Source organism: Lagopus leucura, unplaced genomic scaffold (assembly GCF_019238085.1).
Source record: "Lagopus leucura isolate 7727_CA_CO unplaced genomic scaffold, USGS_WTPT01 Super-Scaffold_73, whole genome shotgun sequence".
In the NCBI taxonomy this organism is placed as follows: Eukaryota; Metazoa; Chordata; class Aves; order Galliformes; family Phasianidae; genus Lagopus; species Lagopus leucura.
Window position 1 is genome coordinate 66,438,489 of NW_024962252.1, and position 17,894 is coordinate 66,456,382.

Here is a 17,894-nt window from a genome sequence, read left to right on the forward strand (position 1 = left end):
AGTAGCAGTGGTATTTTTTTTTTTTTTTTTTTAATTATCTTCATAGTTAATCCACAAACATTTCAGGACAAGGTAGTACAGTTGTACTGGGGAGTTCCTGTTGCTTTTTTTTTATTTTTTATTTTTTTATATATGAGAACAGTTATTCTTCTTTGAAGCCAAAAGAATGAAAGAACTCATTTACTGCTGCTTAAATGGAGTTTTTAGTTGGGGTTGCATCATGGAGAATGGAACAATGTACTGCACTCTATTGTTAGATAGTTTTACTTGATATAAGATAAATGATTGCATTTCTAGCAACACAGAGAATATCAGTATTCTTTTGTTGATGTGGAAAGATGATTAGTTTGTATTTTTTAATCAGCATATACATATATTGACTTAGTAGATACTGACATTTGTTTTAAATTAAGATTTACTTAGAAGGAACGATGGAGAAGCCTCAGTGGAGAATATGGTAGTCTCTTTTTTGCTGAGGATGAATACAGTTTGTATATTGTTGAAGGAATGCCATGTTTTATTTCATTGGGATACTGACATTAGAAAAATGTCTTTCCTCTTTGTAAAAAAATAAATAAATAATAATAATAATAAAAGGTTTAAAATGAAAGATGCAAAAACGTAGGCGTCATCCTCTACAGTCTTTCTATGTTTTCTTTTCCCCCAAGCATATATGGACAAACCGTACAACTTTTCACTTGTATTTTTGCATGTGATTAAACCCAAATTCCTCGGTAAGAGGAAGTCCCTAATCTCTATGGAATACAGAACATGAATAGTTTTTTCCTGAATTTATAGCAATTTCTGCCTTTCAATGTCATGTTCATAATTCTTCACTATCTGAAAAGTACATGAAGGTCTTGCTTGTTGTGATACAGAATGTTAGCTCTAAACAGGCAAAAAGTTAAGTGGAAGAGAAGTACCTTTACTTTATTGCAGTGTTCCTACTTGGAGTTCATCTGTATTTTTGTGCTGTCACCTGTTCTTTTGTAAAATTTCATAGAAAATACACTATTGTTAGCTTAAAAAGCAGTTATGATTTATCTCTCTCCCGTCAGTGAGATCTGCTAGAATTTCAGTTGTGACTTTGTACCCAGAAGGTAAATATTGGGTCAAATGAAAATATAAGAAATTGAAATGGCAAGCCTTAATCATGTGAAATTTTTTCTGAACATAGTAAGGAGTGACAGGGAAACATTAGAGTGAAGTAACACATGTAAAGCTACACTTAACAGATTATTTTTTGTTCAATATTAGGATAAAATAATAGGAAATAATTTTGCCCATTTAGCCCACAAAAATATGTGAAGATTGGCCCATATTCTCGTATGCATGCAATAAAAACTAGGTTTATAACAAGCATGTCCATCTGGAGAAAATGTCGCATTAATCAATAAAGTCTGTTCATATCCAGTACATTCTCATTGCTTTGCATCACTAAGGCAGTTTGCAGACTGTTGCAAAAAACAATTGCTTCTTTTTATGTTCCAGTGCACCAAATGAAGATTTCTGATCTTTATTTCTGTAGAAAAAAAGCTTGCAATATTGCAATATTCAATATTTGATGCAAATATAAACATGTCAGTTCTTGTTTTCATGTACATTTTTTTTTTTCCTTCAGGAAAAACTGGATGTTGGTGTGAGAAAAGAGGTAGATGGAATGGGAGCACCTGAAATAAAATATGGAGATTCAATATGCTTCATACAACATGTAGACACAGGCTTGTGGCTGTCATACCAGTCTGCAGATGCAAAGTCTGTCAGAATGGGTTCTGTGCAACGCAAGGTATGACTGTAAATAGGAAAGCACTTAATTCAGTTGGTCTGGTAGGGCAGTGGGGGAAAGTAAAGAAAACTACACTAGGAGAGCGCTAATTTCCAGGTTTAACCATTTGTTTCTTTCAGTGTAAATGATTTGTTGTGGGTGTTTTTTTTTTGGTTTTTTTTTTGGTTTTTTTTTTTGTGCGTGTGTGTGTGTGTGTGTGTTTGTTTTGGTTTTTTTTTTTGAGTAATGAAAGTCAGATTTACATGACCTACTGAATTCCCAAACTTAAAACTGAACAAAGTACATCTACTTGCCTTTTGATATTAACTCACAAAGACTGATAAATATGTATATATTTGGTGAAAACCTAAAGTGCTAGTATTAGCCGGTGTATTATACGTTCACATTGTTTTCTTCATTGTGCTGTTGTTTGGAATAAGTGACTGCTTAGTTTGAAGCCTTTCCATCTTGTGAGTGTATTACTTTTCGGGCTGGAACATTCAACTCTTTTTTCAAGTCCTGAGGAATTTTTTCTTCTAAAGAATAATAACTATGGTTAAGCAGAGAATTATCTCAACATAATGAAGTGGGAAAAACAATCTTCTGTAAATTAATACAAATTCCAGAAGCTACATTTGTATTGGTATTGAAAATGTTCGACTTTGTGGGGAAACATTTCAGAAAGGAAAAAAAAAAAAAAAATTTTGCGTTCTTTTATGTAAATGAAATAAGATAAAATGACATATTGGAATTCTTATCAGAAGTATATAATCTTCTATTACTGTTCTACATATCACAAGTACAAAGCTGGAGTGAAATTGCTACCACAGTATTTAGGTATTTAAAGTCTGTGTGCATGATACCTTTTAATCTATCTATTTACATGCATGTATTTATGTATTCTGTAAGTATCTTCTACAAAAGTAGTATAAATTTCTTCCAAATTTGTTTTTTTAATGTTTTTTATGCATGTATTATTAATGCATATAATTATAATCTTAATTCTAAAACATTTAAAATAAGATATATTATTGACTAATTCTTTAATTTAAGTAACAAAAATTTGTGTATGGAAAAAAAAGTTATCTAAAAAATGTTACCACATAGATTAGATTGAATACTCTTAGAGCCATGGTAGCTAATTACAGATAACAGTAAGTTATCGGTATTGATTCAAGGCGTAGTCAGGAAACAAGATCAATAGAAGAATCGGGGTTTTTTTTTTTTTTTTTTTTTCCTTAACCTTATCTGAACTTGAGGGACCTGCTTCTGAGTAACTGAACATCTCTTTGGTTGAACAAAAATTACTCCAAACCCCTTAGCCTTTTTAAAATACGTGCATGTGTTTATTTGTGTGTGTGTCTATATACACATGAATAAACTTGTATATATATACATCAAATATATCAAAATAATATATTGTAAATAATATATCATTGACTTCTCTGCCTTACTGTGTGAATTTTCGTACCTCTTATTTATGATACAAGTTAAATTTTGCAGTGATAGCTTCTTATTTTTGTATTACAGGCAATAATGCACCATGAAGGTCACATGGATGATGGTTTAACATTGTCCAGATCTCAGCATGAAGAATCTCGTACTGCACGTGTCATCCGTAGTACAGTCTTCCTTTTCAACAGGTTTATAAGGTATATGTATATAACTTTATGATAGTTCTTAATCATCAAAGTGCTGTGGTGGCCAATTTCTTTTCTCTATCTTGATTTCAACATATGTAAGTACTGACAATGGAAAGAAACCACAATGTTTGGTGTAGGCCACAAAGTGCAACATCTAGATTTTTTAGCTCTTTCTTTTCTAAGTATAATGTAAGATAAAAAAAATATCACCAGTTGTGATGGTGACAGTGGGTCATCTCTACAGGCGCAGATTTTTGAGTGCAGCATGTAGGCTCTTGTTCATGGCTGGCAAAAATGCATAGCTACTGGTGGCGGCTGTTGAAAAATAGTGCTTTGTAGCTGAGAATTTGCTTTATCAAATAATGTTATTGTGCTCTTTACATTTGTTGTATTTTCTTTAGAAATAAGTAGTAGGCATTACTTTCACCGTGACATAGGTGTATTGAAAGTCTCGCCAAAAGTTCTCTTAAGTGTGTGAGTTTATACCTTGTTTCTACCCTCCTCCTACACATTTCCTCACTTTATTCCCTTTTTCTTTCATGGAATGTTTAATTTTGCCCTCTAAGAGTATATGGTATTTGCATTTATTTTCCTACTCCAAATCTTCTCCAACAATACTGATGGATATTACTTTTCAAATGTTTTATAACTTCAGTAGTTGAAAAAATGTCACACTTGTGAATGTGGTTGCAGTAGGACGTCAATGATAGATAAGACTATACTTAATGAAAAAAATGTCTTAGGAACTCATTTTTCAGAGACTGCAATATGGGAGATGATGACCCAAAGCAACCATGTCTTAACATGGGTGTACAGTTGAAGATACAGATGTGTCAGTTTATTGAAAAATGTTTACCTGAATACTTAAATAACAACAGAGAAAAACAACTGTAATAAAAATTGTGTGCTCTGTGAGAAAAGGATCTTTTTGCTATGTAGCTAGATTATTCATGATCAAAAGCTAGCAAGATAAACCTTTTACAGTGGAAGCAATGAGAATGAGTCCAAACTGAAATCAGGACTGTCAAGTAAGCTACCCCCTCCCTCTCTCCCCACTGCGTGCTATCAGGTGGGCCCTTCTCTTCTTCCCACTCAGCACTTGAGAGCCAGGTCATCTCATAAGCCCTGCAGCATTTAATAGGCATCCTCAGAAGTGTATATATTTTTTTCCTTTTTGAGGGCGGCTGGTGGATCTGCAGAACACAATTATCTTTTTTTTTTTTTTTTTTTTTTGGTGTTATGTGCAAACCCTTCTGCTCATTCCAGAAAGTTCTGGTGAATCTACTGTTGCCTTGACCTGAGGCAGTAGTGTGCCTTGCCTGCTGCCCACAACTGCCTTCTCCAAGGTCTGTACGGCAGCGATGGCTGTGTTTCAAAAAAGATAAGTTTTAAATGGAGGAGAAAATTATTTTATTTGTTATTATTTTCTTTTTTGGAGTGGGGATCTGGAGAGCCCCGCATCAAAGAGAAATTGGATTACAGGGTTTGTCTGGGATTCAGCTAAGCAAGGGTCAAGTTAAACATGGAAGAGAATGGTCTGCTCTCTATTTCTGGGAGGCAGTGAGCAAGACCAAGCTTGAATTTTGTATCAGAGTTAGTAAAAGGCTAATGAAGTGTTGGGACAGACTGTGGGAGAGCTGGATCTCCCAGTGCTTAGGGAAACATAGTCCCTGAAAAACATACTAGAGATGCGATTGTAATATTTACAGTATCTTCTCCATATCTTCCCTTTATCTTTTGGTCTGCCTCTGAAAATGCTAAACACACAAGTAGAGGAAAAATTTGTTTTCTGGAGACTTTTTTTATGCTTCTAGTCATGGGAATGACTGATAATGATGCTATGATTGTTTGCTAGGGTTGTTTGAGAAGGGAAATATGCATCAATAAGTGGCAAATGGGGAAGACAAGTCACTGTTAAGAAGTTGTTGTCAGAAAACAAATTGAGCTATGGAATCTAAATAAAGATTAGTTTTAAACTAATAAAGAGTTGATAAAGTAAAATAAATGCTTTCCCAATACTCAGGAGATTTTGCATCTTATTTTAGGGGCCTTGATGCTCTCAGCAAAAAAATGAAGTCTTCCGCAGTAGATTTACCTATTGAGTCTGTCAGTCTGAGCCTTCAAGACTTGATTGGCTACTTTCACCCTCCTGATGAACATTTAGAGCATGAAGACAAGCAAAACAGGCTCCGTGCACTGAAGAATCGCCAGAATCTCTTCCAGGAAGAGGTAGCTCTGTTTTACATTTTTTTTTTCCCCGTTTTGTCTGCAATTATTCTTTTATGGTGTCTGTGGTACTGATGTCTAATCTGGAGTAAACTTGCAGAGTTTGTCCTATATAACTCAGACTATTTGCTACATTTATAATGTTTTAAGATCTGTTGATTTTCCTGAGTATTCAAAAAAATACATTTAATGCCTTTAAAAAACAGTTAGATATTAGTATAGGCAAAATCCTGGGCTCTGACTATAATTTACTCCTTTAGTGGTGAATTAGTTTCTTCTCTTGTAGCTTCTTCTCTTGATACAGAATGTTATAGTTTAATAGGTATGCTTCAACTATTGTGCTTAATATTATTATTTCTCTGGTAGAGATGGTTGCCTGCAATTTGTCAGATGCTTAAATGTCTTCTAGAATAGGATGCCTGGAATACTGTGTATTTTTTTATTTTGATCATCTAACTGATAAATGTTTATTTTCACAGCAGTTCAAAACATGCATCAGTGCTGTGTTGTTGGTTTTTTTGTTTGTTTGTTTTTTACATTACCTTTTCCATATATATTTATTCTTTGACTCCACCTGTCTCCTTTCATGGTTGTTTCTATATTTTCTTAGATACTGGAAAATCTTACATGTTTGTGCCTAGACAAGGTCTTGTAGTTGTTGTTTTGATTTTCTTCTTCTTGTAATCTAAGCCTTTCAATTTTTAGGGCATGATCAACCTCGTTCTTGAATGTATTGATCGCTTGAATGTATACAGCAGTGCAGCTCATTTTGCAGATGTAGCTGGGAAGGAAGCTGGAGAAGCATGGAAATCAATTCTGAATTCCTTGTATGAATTACTAGGTAAGACATTCTTTAGGTTGCTTAGATTCTTTTAGGTAAAAATTGAGAAGAAATATATATCTGTTTTAGTATGGGATAAGCCGATACATTACAAAACCCATTGATTTTTGCATTTTTCAGATCCTTGCATGTGGATAGGAGGAAAGTACACTGAAAACGTAACATCTGTTTTTTGTGCTTTAAAAAAAATACCTAAATGAATAAATGATTTTTTTTTTTTCATGTCATTGTGTTGCTGATGTCTCTTGTATGCTGTCCAAAAATGTATAAACCAATGATATATGGATTTATCATTCTTGCATTAAAGAGCCATAACATTGTGGTCAGTTTTTTAAAGGTCTCTGATTTTTCATGTGTATGGCTGTAGAACTGCAAACTGAATCAGAAGTTTACATAACCAAGGCATTACTTATTGGTAACTTAGAACTATTGACTGCAGCATTTTACTAGGATACAGGATGTCGTGGAAAGATTATTAGCTGTTAGATGCAGTATAACATGAAGATCTTGTCGACTTGCAGTTGCTGTATCTCACAGCATATTCTGTAAATGCTAGTTAGTGTCCTAATCAGTTTTCTATTTAGGTAGAAGTATTCAATCACTTGATTTATTTGCTCAGCAGTTTGAATTGCACATGTGTTATTTATTTCTACTATGATTAATTAAATAGAGCTATTAATCCTCTGCTGTAGCTGCCAGCATATTCACTTCTCCTAAGTTGTTGCTTACAGAAGGAAATTTAACTTCCTAAAGGATCATTTTGTCAGTTCCATGCTTCTCTGTCATCCTCAGCTTTTCTCAGTGCCATAATTAAGCCTAAATATTAACATTAATGCTGACCTTAAGTGACTGAGGACAGTCACATTAAGCATTCCTTTTGTGCAGGCTGCTTACATGTGCTTATGCTACTGTCAGTGTTATGCACAAACTGTAGTGTGGGCATGATTTGCTTGTTTTGGCAAAAACTTGAGTTTGGTCCAAGTCTTATTGAAGGATTGTCATCTCAGTTTCCAATAAAGCAGAAGGCATTTGGTGTGTCATTTATGCTCATAAAATTTCACTCCTCAGAGAAATGATACTGCAAAGATATGTAAGTAATAGTTATATATCAACTCAATTGAAAGCTCCACAGCTGAGTACTGTAAAATTGTTATGAAGTGCCCACTTGAAAATAGTGTGTGTAATTGGTTCTCATATACTACCTATAGGAACCATTGTTAGTATTCATTTGTGACTGCTACTTAATTTTCTCTTCACTGAGAAAAACAGGTGGAGAAATTTAAGTTAAAAGACAGACTAATAATTCTGGCTCTGAAATTAAAAGCTGTGAGGTCTAGATTATTTTTTTTTTAATATTCAGCAGTATTTCATGTGTATAAGGCATACTGAAAAATGGCATTCCTCCAGATGTCAGAGAAGCAGAAATAGGAGTTTAAATGATGTGCCTCACTTAAAATAAACAAATGGTGAAACTGAACTGTCTGGCCGATGAACAAGGTAGTTTATTTGTTTGTTCACTTATTTCTGTAAAATTAATTTTTTTCCTTACTATTGAGCAACAAAGCTAAGCAAATGAGGCTTGGGCAGACTGGAGGAACTACTGGCTTGAATTCTGAAACATTGCTGTAAAAGTCTTAATTTTCCTATTGACAAGACCGAAGAATCACTTTTGTAAAATTCTACTTGTCCTGTACCAAATATAGATTATTCCATGGGCTTTTCTTGATGTCCCAGCCCTCCTCAATGCCTTTACTCTGCTGCTCTAACTACAATATGTTCTGGCAGCTGATGTTTAAGAAGCTTGGCCTTGCTCTGGCTGTAACGAATGTTGCTTTATTGTGAATAGCCCTGCAGCTGTATAGTAATTGTATGGATGACAAATCAGTACTGCTTGCTCTGCCTTCCTTCAGCAGAGTGCTTTGCTTTTGAGTCTGCACTTAAATAAATGTGATGTCCCAATGTCCCAACTCATGGCTTTTGTCACATCACTGACATTATTTTTGACATCGCACTGTGATAACAGTGCAGGCATTTACAGACTTTCAGTAGAGACTGGATATTATCACATACAAAAATTCTTGTCACAAATCTGCTATGGCATTTGACCCTCCTGTATTATAAATACACACTATGATTCTGAGCTTGTATTAGAAACTTTGTGTATTACCAAGGAATGCGCAAGAGTATGCACAATTATTTGGTTTCAATATCTGTCTGGCGCATCCTGTTGTTTTTTTCATCCCTTTAAACCAGACACTAGTCTTGTTCAGAGTTGTGGGCAATAAAGAAATGGGTATTGAATATCAATTTTTTCTCAGTGTTGTGTTAATTAATGTACAACTTTAACTGTACTTTCGCTTCTGAATACTAATCTTTCACAAATGTTTTTTTTCAACTGCATTTATGAAACTATCTATGACTTTTTTTCTGTTACTGAAGTTAACTTCATTGAAGCCATGTGAAGCAGTGAGCTATTATTGCCTTCATTTTATTTGGGTACTTGATGGCCAGCACATTTACGTGGCTTGCCTATAACTAATTAAAAAGTCTATTATAGAAACAAGTATTCCTGAACTCTAGTGGTAGCATTTAACAATATGCTTTTCCTCTTTCCCCAAATTATTTTCAAACAATATTTGTCATGATTTTAATTAATCATGTAATATATCATGGCATAGATTTAATATAATACTTTTGACTTTATTGAACAGTGGATTGTATTGATTATTTCAATGTACTTATGTTCTGTGTGTCAGAATGTCAGGTCCTCAAGTAGTGCATTTTATAGATGAATGCAAACTGATTAACGTGTCTTAATTTTGTGACACCCGTCATGAAAAAAATTTAGAAAGTCATGGAGATGATATTCTAATACTTACAGGGTAATATTACAATACGTTTTACTAGAAAATTTGAGTTCTGTAGCATGATCCAATACTTGAGAAAAAGAATAAAGTGGAAGGCTGGTTACACACGTTATATTGTCAGGAGAGATAACAGCAATTTATGAGAGGTTACTATTCCAATTATAGAATCTAACTTGGAAGCAAATTTTCACGCTGTTGAAGAAATTAGAAATTTTAATTGAGTATAAGAGAGCTTAAGTTCACTCTTTATTTACTTCCCCTTCTCCATCATAAGTTGGAAAAGGTACTATTTCCTTGAATTATTTTGAGATAAATATATGAAGATAAATATTTAACAGATTTTTGTGAAAAATGCCACATTTATACATGTAATGGAATGTTCAAGTTCCTACTTACTCTTGAAAAAAATTGTTCATCCTCTGTTATGTTCATTTTCTTCCAGTGTTTCCTATTGTTACAAAAATGCTGTTAAACAGAATTTCTTTCCTACAGTAGCAGCTGACTTTTGTGATGACGTTCTTCATTTCCCTACTTCATGTAGAATGTTCTTTGGAAGTTTTGTGATGATGTTCTAGGTTTCCCTACTTCATGTAGAATATTCTTCAGGGATTATTGAAGGGGTTATTAACATTAAAGGTTAATTTGATGCCAAGGGTATTGTTTAAGTGTATCAATTACATGAGTAATTTAAATTTAACATGAAGAACATCAATAGCAAAGGATTAAGAAATTAGTTTACTTGATTCAAGAATCCTTGAAAATCAGGGTTACTTTAATTCAAATGAATTTATAATTGTGAATTCTTTCTTTCTTTTCTTTTTTTTTCCTATTTCCCATAGCGGCTCTTATTCGAGGGAATCGTAAAAACTGTGCTCAGTTTTCTGGATCTCTTGATTGGCTGATCAGCAGATTAGAAAGACTAGAAGCCTCTTCTGGTATGATTTTTAATTTTATAACTTCCTTATTTTTCCAGTCTTTCACTTGTTTAAACTTGGTGATATACTTATTATTAGTTTTCATGAAGTTCTTCCCATGGGAGAGCAAATATTTTACTAAATTAGATTTATATGTTTAACAATTTTACATAGTGATTATGGTTGTAGTTTCAGTTTAGGTTCTAGTAATCTTTCCTTTCCGTGAACCAACAGATTAAGATTCAATTGGTTTGTTCAGTTTTGGTGAAACAATTCTGTGTTTTCAGTTACTAAGTTGTTTTCTTTCTCTAATTCTAGTATGTTCCTTTCCCTTCTCATTGGAATTCTGCATTTTTCAGCATTTGCATCGAAGATGTCATCTGGAGTAGATATAGTTTGTGTCATCTTGAAGGAGTGTATTTGTAATGTAGAGAAGTTCACACGATTTCTTTGAATATATGTCGTATATGAATCTTCAGTAAATATTGGATTGTAGAAGAATTAAGTCTATAATACAAATATATTTTCTTTTTCATCGCATCTGTCCCCTGGTGTCTGACTGAGGTTAGCAAGAAAAAGCATGCCTGAGACACATTTAGGATTTGAGAATCCAAGTGTCACTTTAGACCTGCATTTTTTAAGCTGTCTTGTTTATTTTTCTTTGACATTACCTTAAATTTGGCAATTTATTAACTATATTTTATTACTATTCTTTAATTTTATAAATTGAAGTCATATTTTCCTCCTGAAATCCTTAGTATTAATCGCTTAGCACTTCTTGATTAGCAAGATAGAAGCAGATAGAAATGTGCTCAAGTTCATCTGCTTAGTGGCTCTGTGGTGTGGTTAGTGTCACTACTGTTCAAAATTACATGTACTTATGTACTGTACTTTCCATCCTGGCTTCTTCCTCCTTGGAAGCAATCTATTATCTGTAAATCTTATCTACCAACTAAATACATTGTAATTTTAGTTTTGCAGTGGATTTTTTGAAAATACTGGGACTAGACTTTATAAAACAATGTTTTGAACTATGTTGGAGAATAATGCTAGGAGTAGAATAAAAAATAAGTAGCACAAACACTGCATGTTAAATTAATGTAAATAACAAGAATTTATGTTGGTATTATATGGCATTGACATTGCCAACTTGATAATGTGTACCACATTGCTGTTTTAAATAATAGTTAACTTGCCTAAAAAAGGATTCTGTAAAAGGATTCTAAAGGATGCTTGTTTAGGTTACCACATTTAGCACGTACTTACTCTAAAAAAAGAACTTCGTTGTTTATTTAAAACTATTCTTTAACATCTTTCTATTTTAATGTTACAGTTTTTTTTTCCTTACATGTTTATTCCTCCTGCTTTGGTTTGATTTGTAAATGGACAGTAGGCAAATCTAATTTCATGAAAGAATGTTTGCTAAGTGTATCCCAAAGTAACTGAAGAGTTACTGGATCTATGTTTCTGTAACAGTGTTGATTTCATGGCTGATACTTTAGTTTCTTGCCCCATTTCAATGACATAAATACAGGCTTTTATATTTTCCTTACATAAAATTTTATTTCACATATTTAATATTTGTTATTGACATAATCTAGAAGCATGCCTCTCAATAGTTAACAATTAAAAAACTTGAAGTTGTCCTACTAAAAAGATATTTTCCAGAGCTCAGAAAACTCTTTACTTCAGTACTGAGTAAACTAGTTCTCTGAGAAGCATAGTAAGCTTCCATGAAGCTACAGACAATTTTGTAATGCTAACACTACCAATGAAAAAATAAAAATTAATCTCACAATATTAATATTCTTCCATTTTATATTTTTCTTTGTAATTTTGTGAACACTATAGTATAAATATTTGTGATGTTCTATATCACTTGTATTAATTCTCAATAGCAATCATAGTCTGAGCAATTTAATAAAATCTTTTGTATTAAATGCAAAATCAGTTTTACTGTAACACCAGATAGAATTGTCTCAACCTGACTTTTTTATTGCCTAGTTCTACTGTTACTGATATCAGATATTTTTGATGTTCTTGTTCTGGTTCATGTTCATCATTTCACAGGGAGTGAGAGAGATCGAGGTGGATTTCAAGGGTCTATTATTAATAATAGCGCATGGAAAATATATTAAATCCACAGCAGTAGATTTGGATAATGTTCCATATTTACTGTTTGCTATGCTTTAAATTTTCATTGTCTGCTTTTCTGTCTCTGTAGATTTTACATATTCTGCTTTGTTTTGCATAACGTTTTCTTTCCTTCCCCTCTTCTCTGCAGTCACCCAATTGGAGCTATTTCTGAATGGCAGACTAAGAAATATTCTCGAATTGCAATTATGACTTCTTTGTGTTCTATACAATATATGTTACTGTTTGTTGGAAGATGATTGTTTTGGAGTCTTTTAAACATTATTTTATACAATTATGTTACAGTAATTTCAAAACAGGAAGGTTCGTGGGCAAGATAGTTTAAACAGCAGTGAGAATAATATAATAACCACTTTTCTGTTTGCATACTTGTAACTTTTTGCTGTCATCTATTTGTTTTAGTGCTCTATGTTTTGTGAGTAGGAAGGAAAATAATAATCTTTCTTTGAATAATAATTCTTAGTTGATGACTGCAATTGGGAGAAATATCCTTAAATCAGAGCTCATTGTGGCCAAGGAATTTGACTTGTGCCTTCATTATTTTAGCATTTCACATTGACAATAAAAGTGTGATGGTATGCAGTCATCTCTTATCTATTGTTTGCACTCCATTCTCAATTAGCCCCTCTCCAAATTCAGTTCTGCTAAGCTGGATCTTCCAGAGCCGCTTTCTAAGTGAATGCATCTACAGATTTTGGAATTCCTAATTTTTAGGATATCTTATATATGTGGATGATGGAAAAAGAAGATGGGATACAGTTCCAGTATAAAATATGAAAATCATAACAATACGAAATGCATTAGAGCAACCTAAAATGCTGTATTACATGGTTACTATTATATTAAAAAAAAAGCAACAAAAAACAGAACTGTCACAAGGTTAAAATCAGTTTAGACAATTAAAACGTAAATATTTATGATGCTACAGTGAAGTACGAGATGAATTCTGTAACCTGAAATCTGTTTGTTCTGTAAGACATTGAAGGCTTAGCATCTAATGAATCTAATAATATCATGTGAAAAATTTTTCTTTGAACTAAAAATGCTAGGAAAACAAAATAAAGGCATTAAATATATAAACAGTAACTGAGTTGATTGTACAAATTAGACTGGAAATTGATTAAGTTCATGATCTTCACTGAAGCAAAAGTAAGAAAACTAAGGTTTGTCTAAGTATAAACGTGCCTGAGAGCAGACTATGTCAGAATTGAGGTATGACAGGTGCTAAGTGAAAAATGCAATGCAAGTTCTTCGGCTGTCTCTTTCAGTGTATAAATTAAGATTAGTCTTTCCTTATGAAATCTGTTTCAGATGGGATTAACTAGTCCTATTAAAATTTCAAAGGGATTAAAGCCTACGTGAAGAATCATAAGGAAGGCTGGTTATTCAGTGTCCTAATTCAAAGATTTTAGGAAGCGCGTTATCAGTTTATGAGTAGTTTTTAGGCATACTTTTTACTCTAGTATTCTATAGCTTGAAATTAGAGAAGTCCTGAAAGATATTCTGCTTTTCAAGTTAATCATTAAGAAAAAAATTTTCAACCATCTTCATCATGACATCTGTATGTTTTTGTGATACATATTTTATTCAAACACTTTCTGCTTAACTTCCTTGAGCAACTTCAAAGAAATCAAAGCAGGTCCAGCTGTCTTTAATATAGACAAATCTAAAAGTGGATCAGTCCAAACCAACATTGTATGTTTATATGCATTCTTTTTTTCTGAATACAGAATGTTGCCCTTCAAACCTAGTGTGTTTGATAGTTAGCACTCAACCACCACAGAAGCTGAAAAAGATGCTGTGGCAGCCAAGTCTGATTGATAGCATTCATTTTTTTCTCTTGAATGTTTACACTTTTGAAGTATTTTTACTTTCATTTGTTGAAAAGATGAATACTAGAAAACAAAAAATATTTTATTTTAAAACAGAATAATGATTATGAATCTACCTGCACAACCTGAGAAGAATGTAGCTATCACACTGACTTTATGTGGTATTGATTCATAATGGATTACTGATTTTATTCTTAGAAGTGCATTTTAATGCCACAGTGAGAGATAGGAAACCTTAAGATAACACATTTTAATCCATTTGTTTCCATGCATTCCCAGATTACTGTGGCATTCGATAAAACTGTTAATCACATTATAGTTTACCTCCCTAGTTTGAGGATTTTAAGCTCAAGGATTTTAAGCTCCTTGAGGGAAGATTGGATATCGTGAGGAAATTCTTCAGAGAGAGTGGTGAGGTGCTGGAACAGGCTGCCTGGAGAAGTTGTGGATGTCCCATTCCTGGAGCTGTTCAATAGCAGGTTGGACGCAGTCTTGAGCAACTTGGTCTGATACCAGATCTGGCAGGGGTGTTGGAGCTTGATGATCCTTGCCAACCCTTGCCATTCTATGATTCTGGCACTGGGTGGATCATAGTCCTGAACGCTGCATTTATTGTGTCCACTGACAAAGTCTGACCTTTCAATTTTTTGCTTTTTTTTTTTTTTTCATTTTAACCTGAATTTTGAGTACAGAGGACACGCATGTGGATGAGCCACAATTTTGAAATCCTGAAATTTTATAGAATCATAGAATTATTAGAGTTGGAAGGGTCCTCTGAAGGCCATCTAGTTTAACTCCCCTGCAAGGAACAGGGACACCACCTCCAGATCAGGTTGCCCAGGGTCTTGCCCTGTCTGGACTTAAAAGTGTCCAGGGACAGAGCATCAACCACATTGCTGGGCAACCTGTCCCAGTGCTTCGCCATGCTCACTGTAAGAGATTTTTTCTCTTCTATCTAATCTAAATCTACCCTCTTTGAGCTTGAAAATATTTCCCCCTTGTTTTATTCCCACAGACCATGCTAAAGTCTCTCCCCTTCTTTCCTGTAGCTCCTTTTTAGATATCAAAAGGCTGCTCTCAAGTCACCTCAGACAGTTCTCCAGACTGAATGGTCCCAGGTCTCTCAGCTTGTCCTCATAGGAAATCCCTTACTGACTTTTTTTATTGTGAAAATTGATAATAATGAACATACTTAATACTTGACTTTGCCAAATGTGGTGCTCCCAAAGCAAGTGATGACTTGATCCAGCAGATGTGGGAACCTATTCTACATCCCCATGGCTGGGAACCTATAAAAATGCAATGATTCTTAATGGCAAGGACTGCTGCTTCCTTGATATTAGAATTCCACTTAATTGGGAGGCCACTTGTGATTTAGTCATTTTTGCTTGCACATCTTATTTTCAGGTTAGTCTCTATTTATTCCACTGTTTCAAGAGCACCACTATGGGCTCCCAGCTTAGCTGTTACATACACAAAGAAAATGATACAGAATGGGCCAGTGTACTGGGAATTTATCTCTTTTTTTGAAATTGAGGGTATAATTCTGTTAATGATTCAAATGGTTTTCTAAGGGAAGAAGTGGAAAACTGTAAATATAGAGAACGTATTTTATGTATAGAATATATATATGTGCAGTGTCAATTCTTCACCTTTTGGGGCCATTGAAAAGCAGTTCTTTACATTTTGAATTTTTGAGCATTGATTATCACGTATTTATTAGTAAAGTTTTCAATTAATTTACAGTTTTTTCTCCTGTCCTTTCTGACTTTTACTATGCTCGCTAATTTTGAGAAATCCAGAAAGATAATACCAATCTTGTTTTTGATTTTATCTATTGTTTACAGGACTTTCTGAAATTAACGAATTTTACTGGCCAAATATTGGAAAGTAGTATTTGCAATTATAATATTATGTATACTTTGAATTATAATTTCCACCCCTCCGCATACTCCCCTCTCCCCCCCTTTTTTTTTCCAGGAATACTAGAAGTTTTACACTGTGTATTGGTGGAAAGCCCTGAAGCTCTAAACATTATTAAGGAAGGACATATTAAATCAATCATCTGTCTTTTGGACAAACATGGAAGAAACCATAAGGTATGCATTGAGAGGGACATATGTAGTTAAACATTCGTGAACAAATAAACCACGTTGCTCTGTACAGATGTCAGATTTCAAATACTTCAAAACAGCATTCATAGTTAGGAATTAAACTTTTCCTATAGGCAGTTTGAAGATGCAAAGGTGGAGATGTTATTTGGGTTTTAATGAAAGCACTGATACTAACTCAGTTTCAAAGGAAGCAGGAAGAAAATAACAATATTATTAAAAGAATTTCAGAATTGTTTTAAGGATATAAAGTTCATCAACACAGTAACTTTATTCTACATGTCTTCCACTAATACAGTACAGAGCATTATATTGCCAGGAGTAACTCAGAGTGATTATGATCTCTTTAGCATGAAAAATTATTCAAGATGAAAACGAATTTATTTTTTTCCAGGTTTTGGATGTCTTATGTTCTCTCTGTGTATGTCATGGAGTGGCTGTGCGGTCCAATCAACATCTCATCTGTGATAATCTCCTGCCAGGAAGAGATCTGCTCTTACAGACCCGCCTTGTCAACCATGTGAGCAGGTAAAAATAAACTCTTGTAGGCATGAACAAATCAGAACGAAACTTGTAGTTGAAAAAGACAAAAATATCCACTGCAGAAAAAATGTTTTACACCCAGAACTTTTAGTAAGATATTTTACTCTCATTAGGATTTTGAATACTCTACTCAATTTTTGTTATAATCAAAATATGAATAACAGAGTGTTGATGCAGGATAAATTTGCTCTGAACTATCTCCAACATGTGAAATTATGGAGTCCCTTGAAAAGATGATTGTCTAGATCTAGCTATACTTTCAGAGTACTACTGTTTTGTGGTTGCCTTCTTCTACTAAAGTTGGTCAAAAACAAGAATCTAGCATCAAACACCTTTGCCAGTGTCTTAAAATAATCTTATTAATTTTGCGAGGGCTCTCTACCTCCTTCCCCATGGAAGACTTATCAAAGTTACTTTCCAGCATATGTTAATAACTACTTGGAACGTAAAGTCTTTAATCAGTAAAGTCATAGAGTAAATGTTTATCCAGAGATTGAACTTACACTGAGGCAGAAGAATCTGGCCACAAGTGAAGATTCATGTGGTCTTCCTCTGTCTCAAACTTATATCTATTTGGAAAGTCTGCCATTAAGTTAGAATGAAAATTGAAACATGGAAATATTAATTATAATTTGTAGGAATTATATTTTGTAGGATTTATTAGATGCTGAGAAAAGCTAAAAAAAATTCAACAGTTGCATATTACAAGGAGACTACCTATTTCAGGTAAAAATAAATCCATACATGAAGATGAAGTGAACATTTTCTAGCTGACCCATTCACTTACATTTTTCTTACCCGTATGTGAACTTACCCCCTCCCCTCAATCCAGTACATCCAATAATGCACCAACATGGAAAGATTGGATAGTGGGAACAGTTCCATGTCAGCAGTAACTTTGAGCAATTGATAAGTAGTAGATAATTAAGACTTGTGTTAAAAATGCATTAGAAGAAATTTTAAAGGTATGAGAACTGATTGAGCTTTTGAGATGACTT

General features: G+C 33.6%; 1 protein-coding gene across 4 annotated transcripts in view; it reads left to right on the plus strand.

The window, feature by feature from the left end:
- RYR2 (ryanodine receptor 2) overlaps positions 1–17,894 on the plus strand; it is a 337,274-nt gene that overhangs the window by 158,372 nt on the left and 161,008 nt on the right. For all 4 annotated transcript variants that reach the window (XM_042888514.1, XM_042888524.1, XM_042888521.1 and 1 more), the window contains 7 exons: positions 1,622–1,786; positions 3,296–3,417; positions 5,454–5,637; positions 6,340–6,475; positions 10,182–10,277; positions 16,223–16,341; positions 16,748–16,881. In XM_042888514.1, the coding sequence (XP_042744448.1) occupies positions 1,622–1,786; positions 3,296–3,417; positions 5,454–5,637; positions 6,340–6,475; positions 10,182–10,277; positions 16,223–16,341; positions 16,748–16,881 (956 nt within the window). The remainder of the gene's footprint in view (positions 1–1,621; positions 1,787–3,295; positions 3,418–5,453; positions 5,638–6,339; positions 6,476–10,181; positions 10,278–16,222; positions 16,342–16,747; positions 16,882–17,894) is intronic.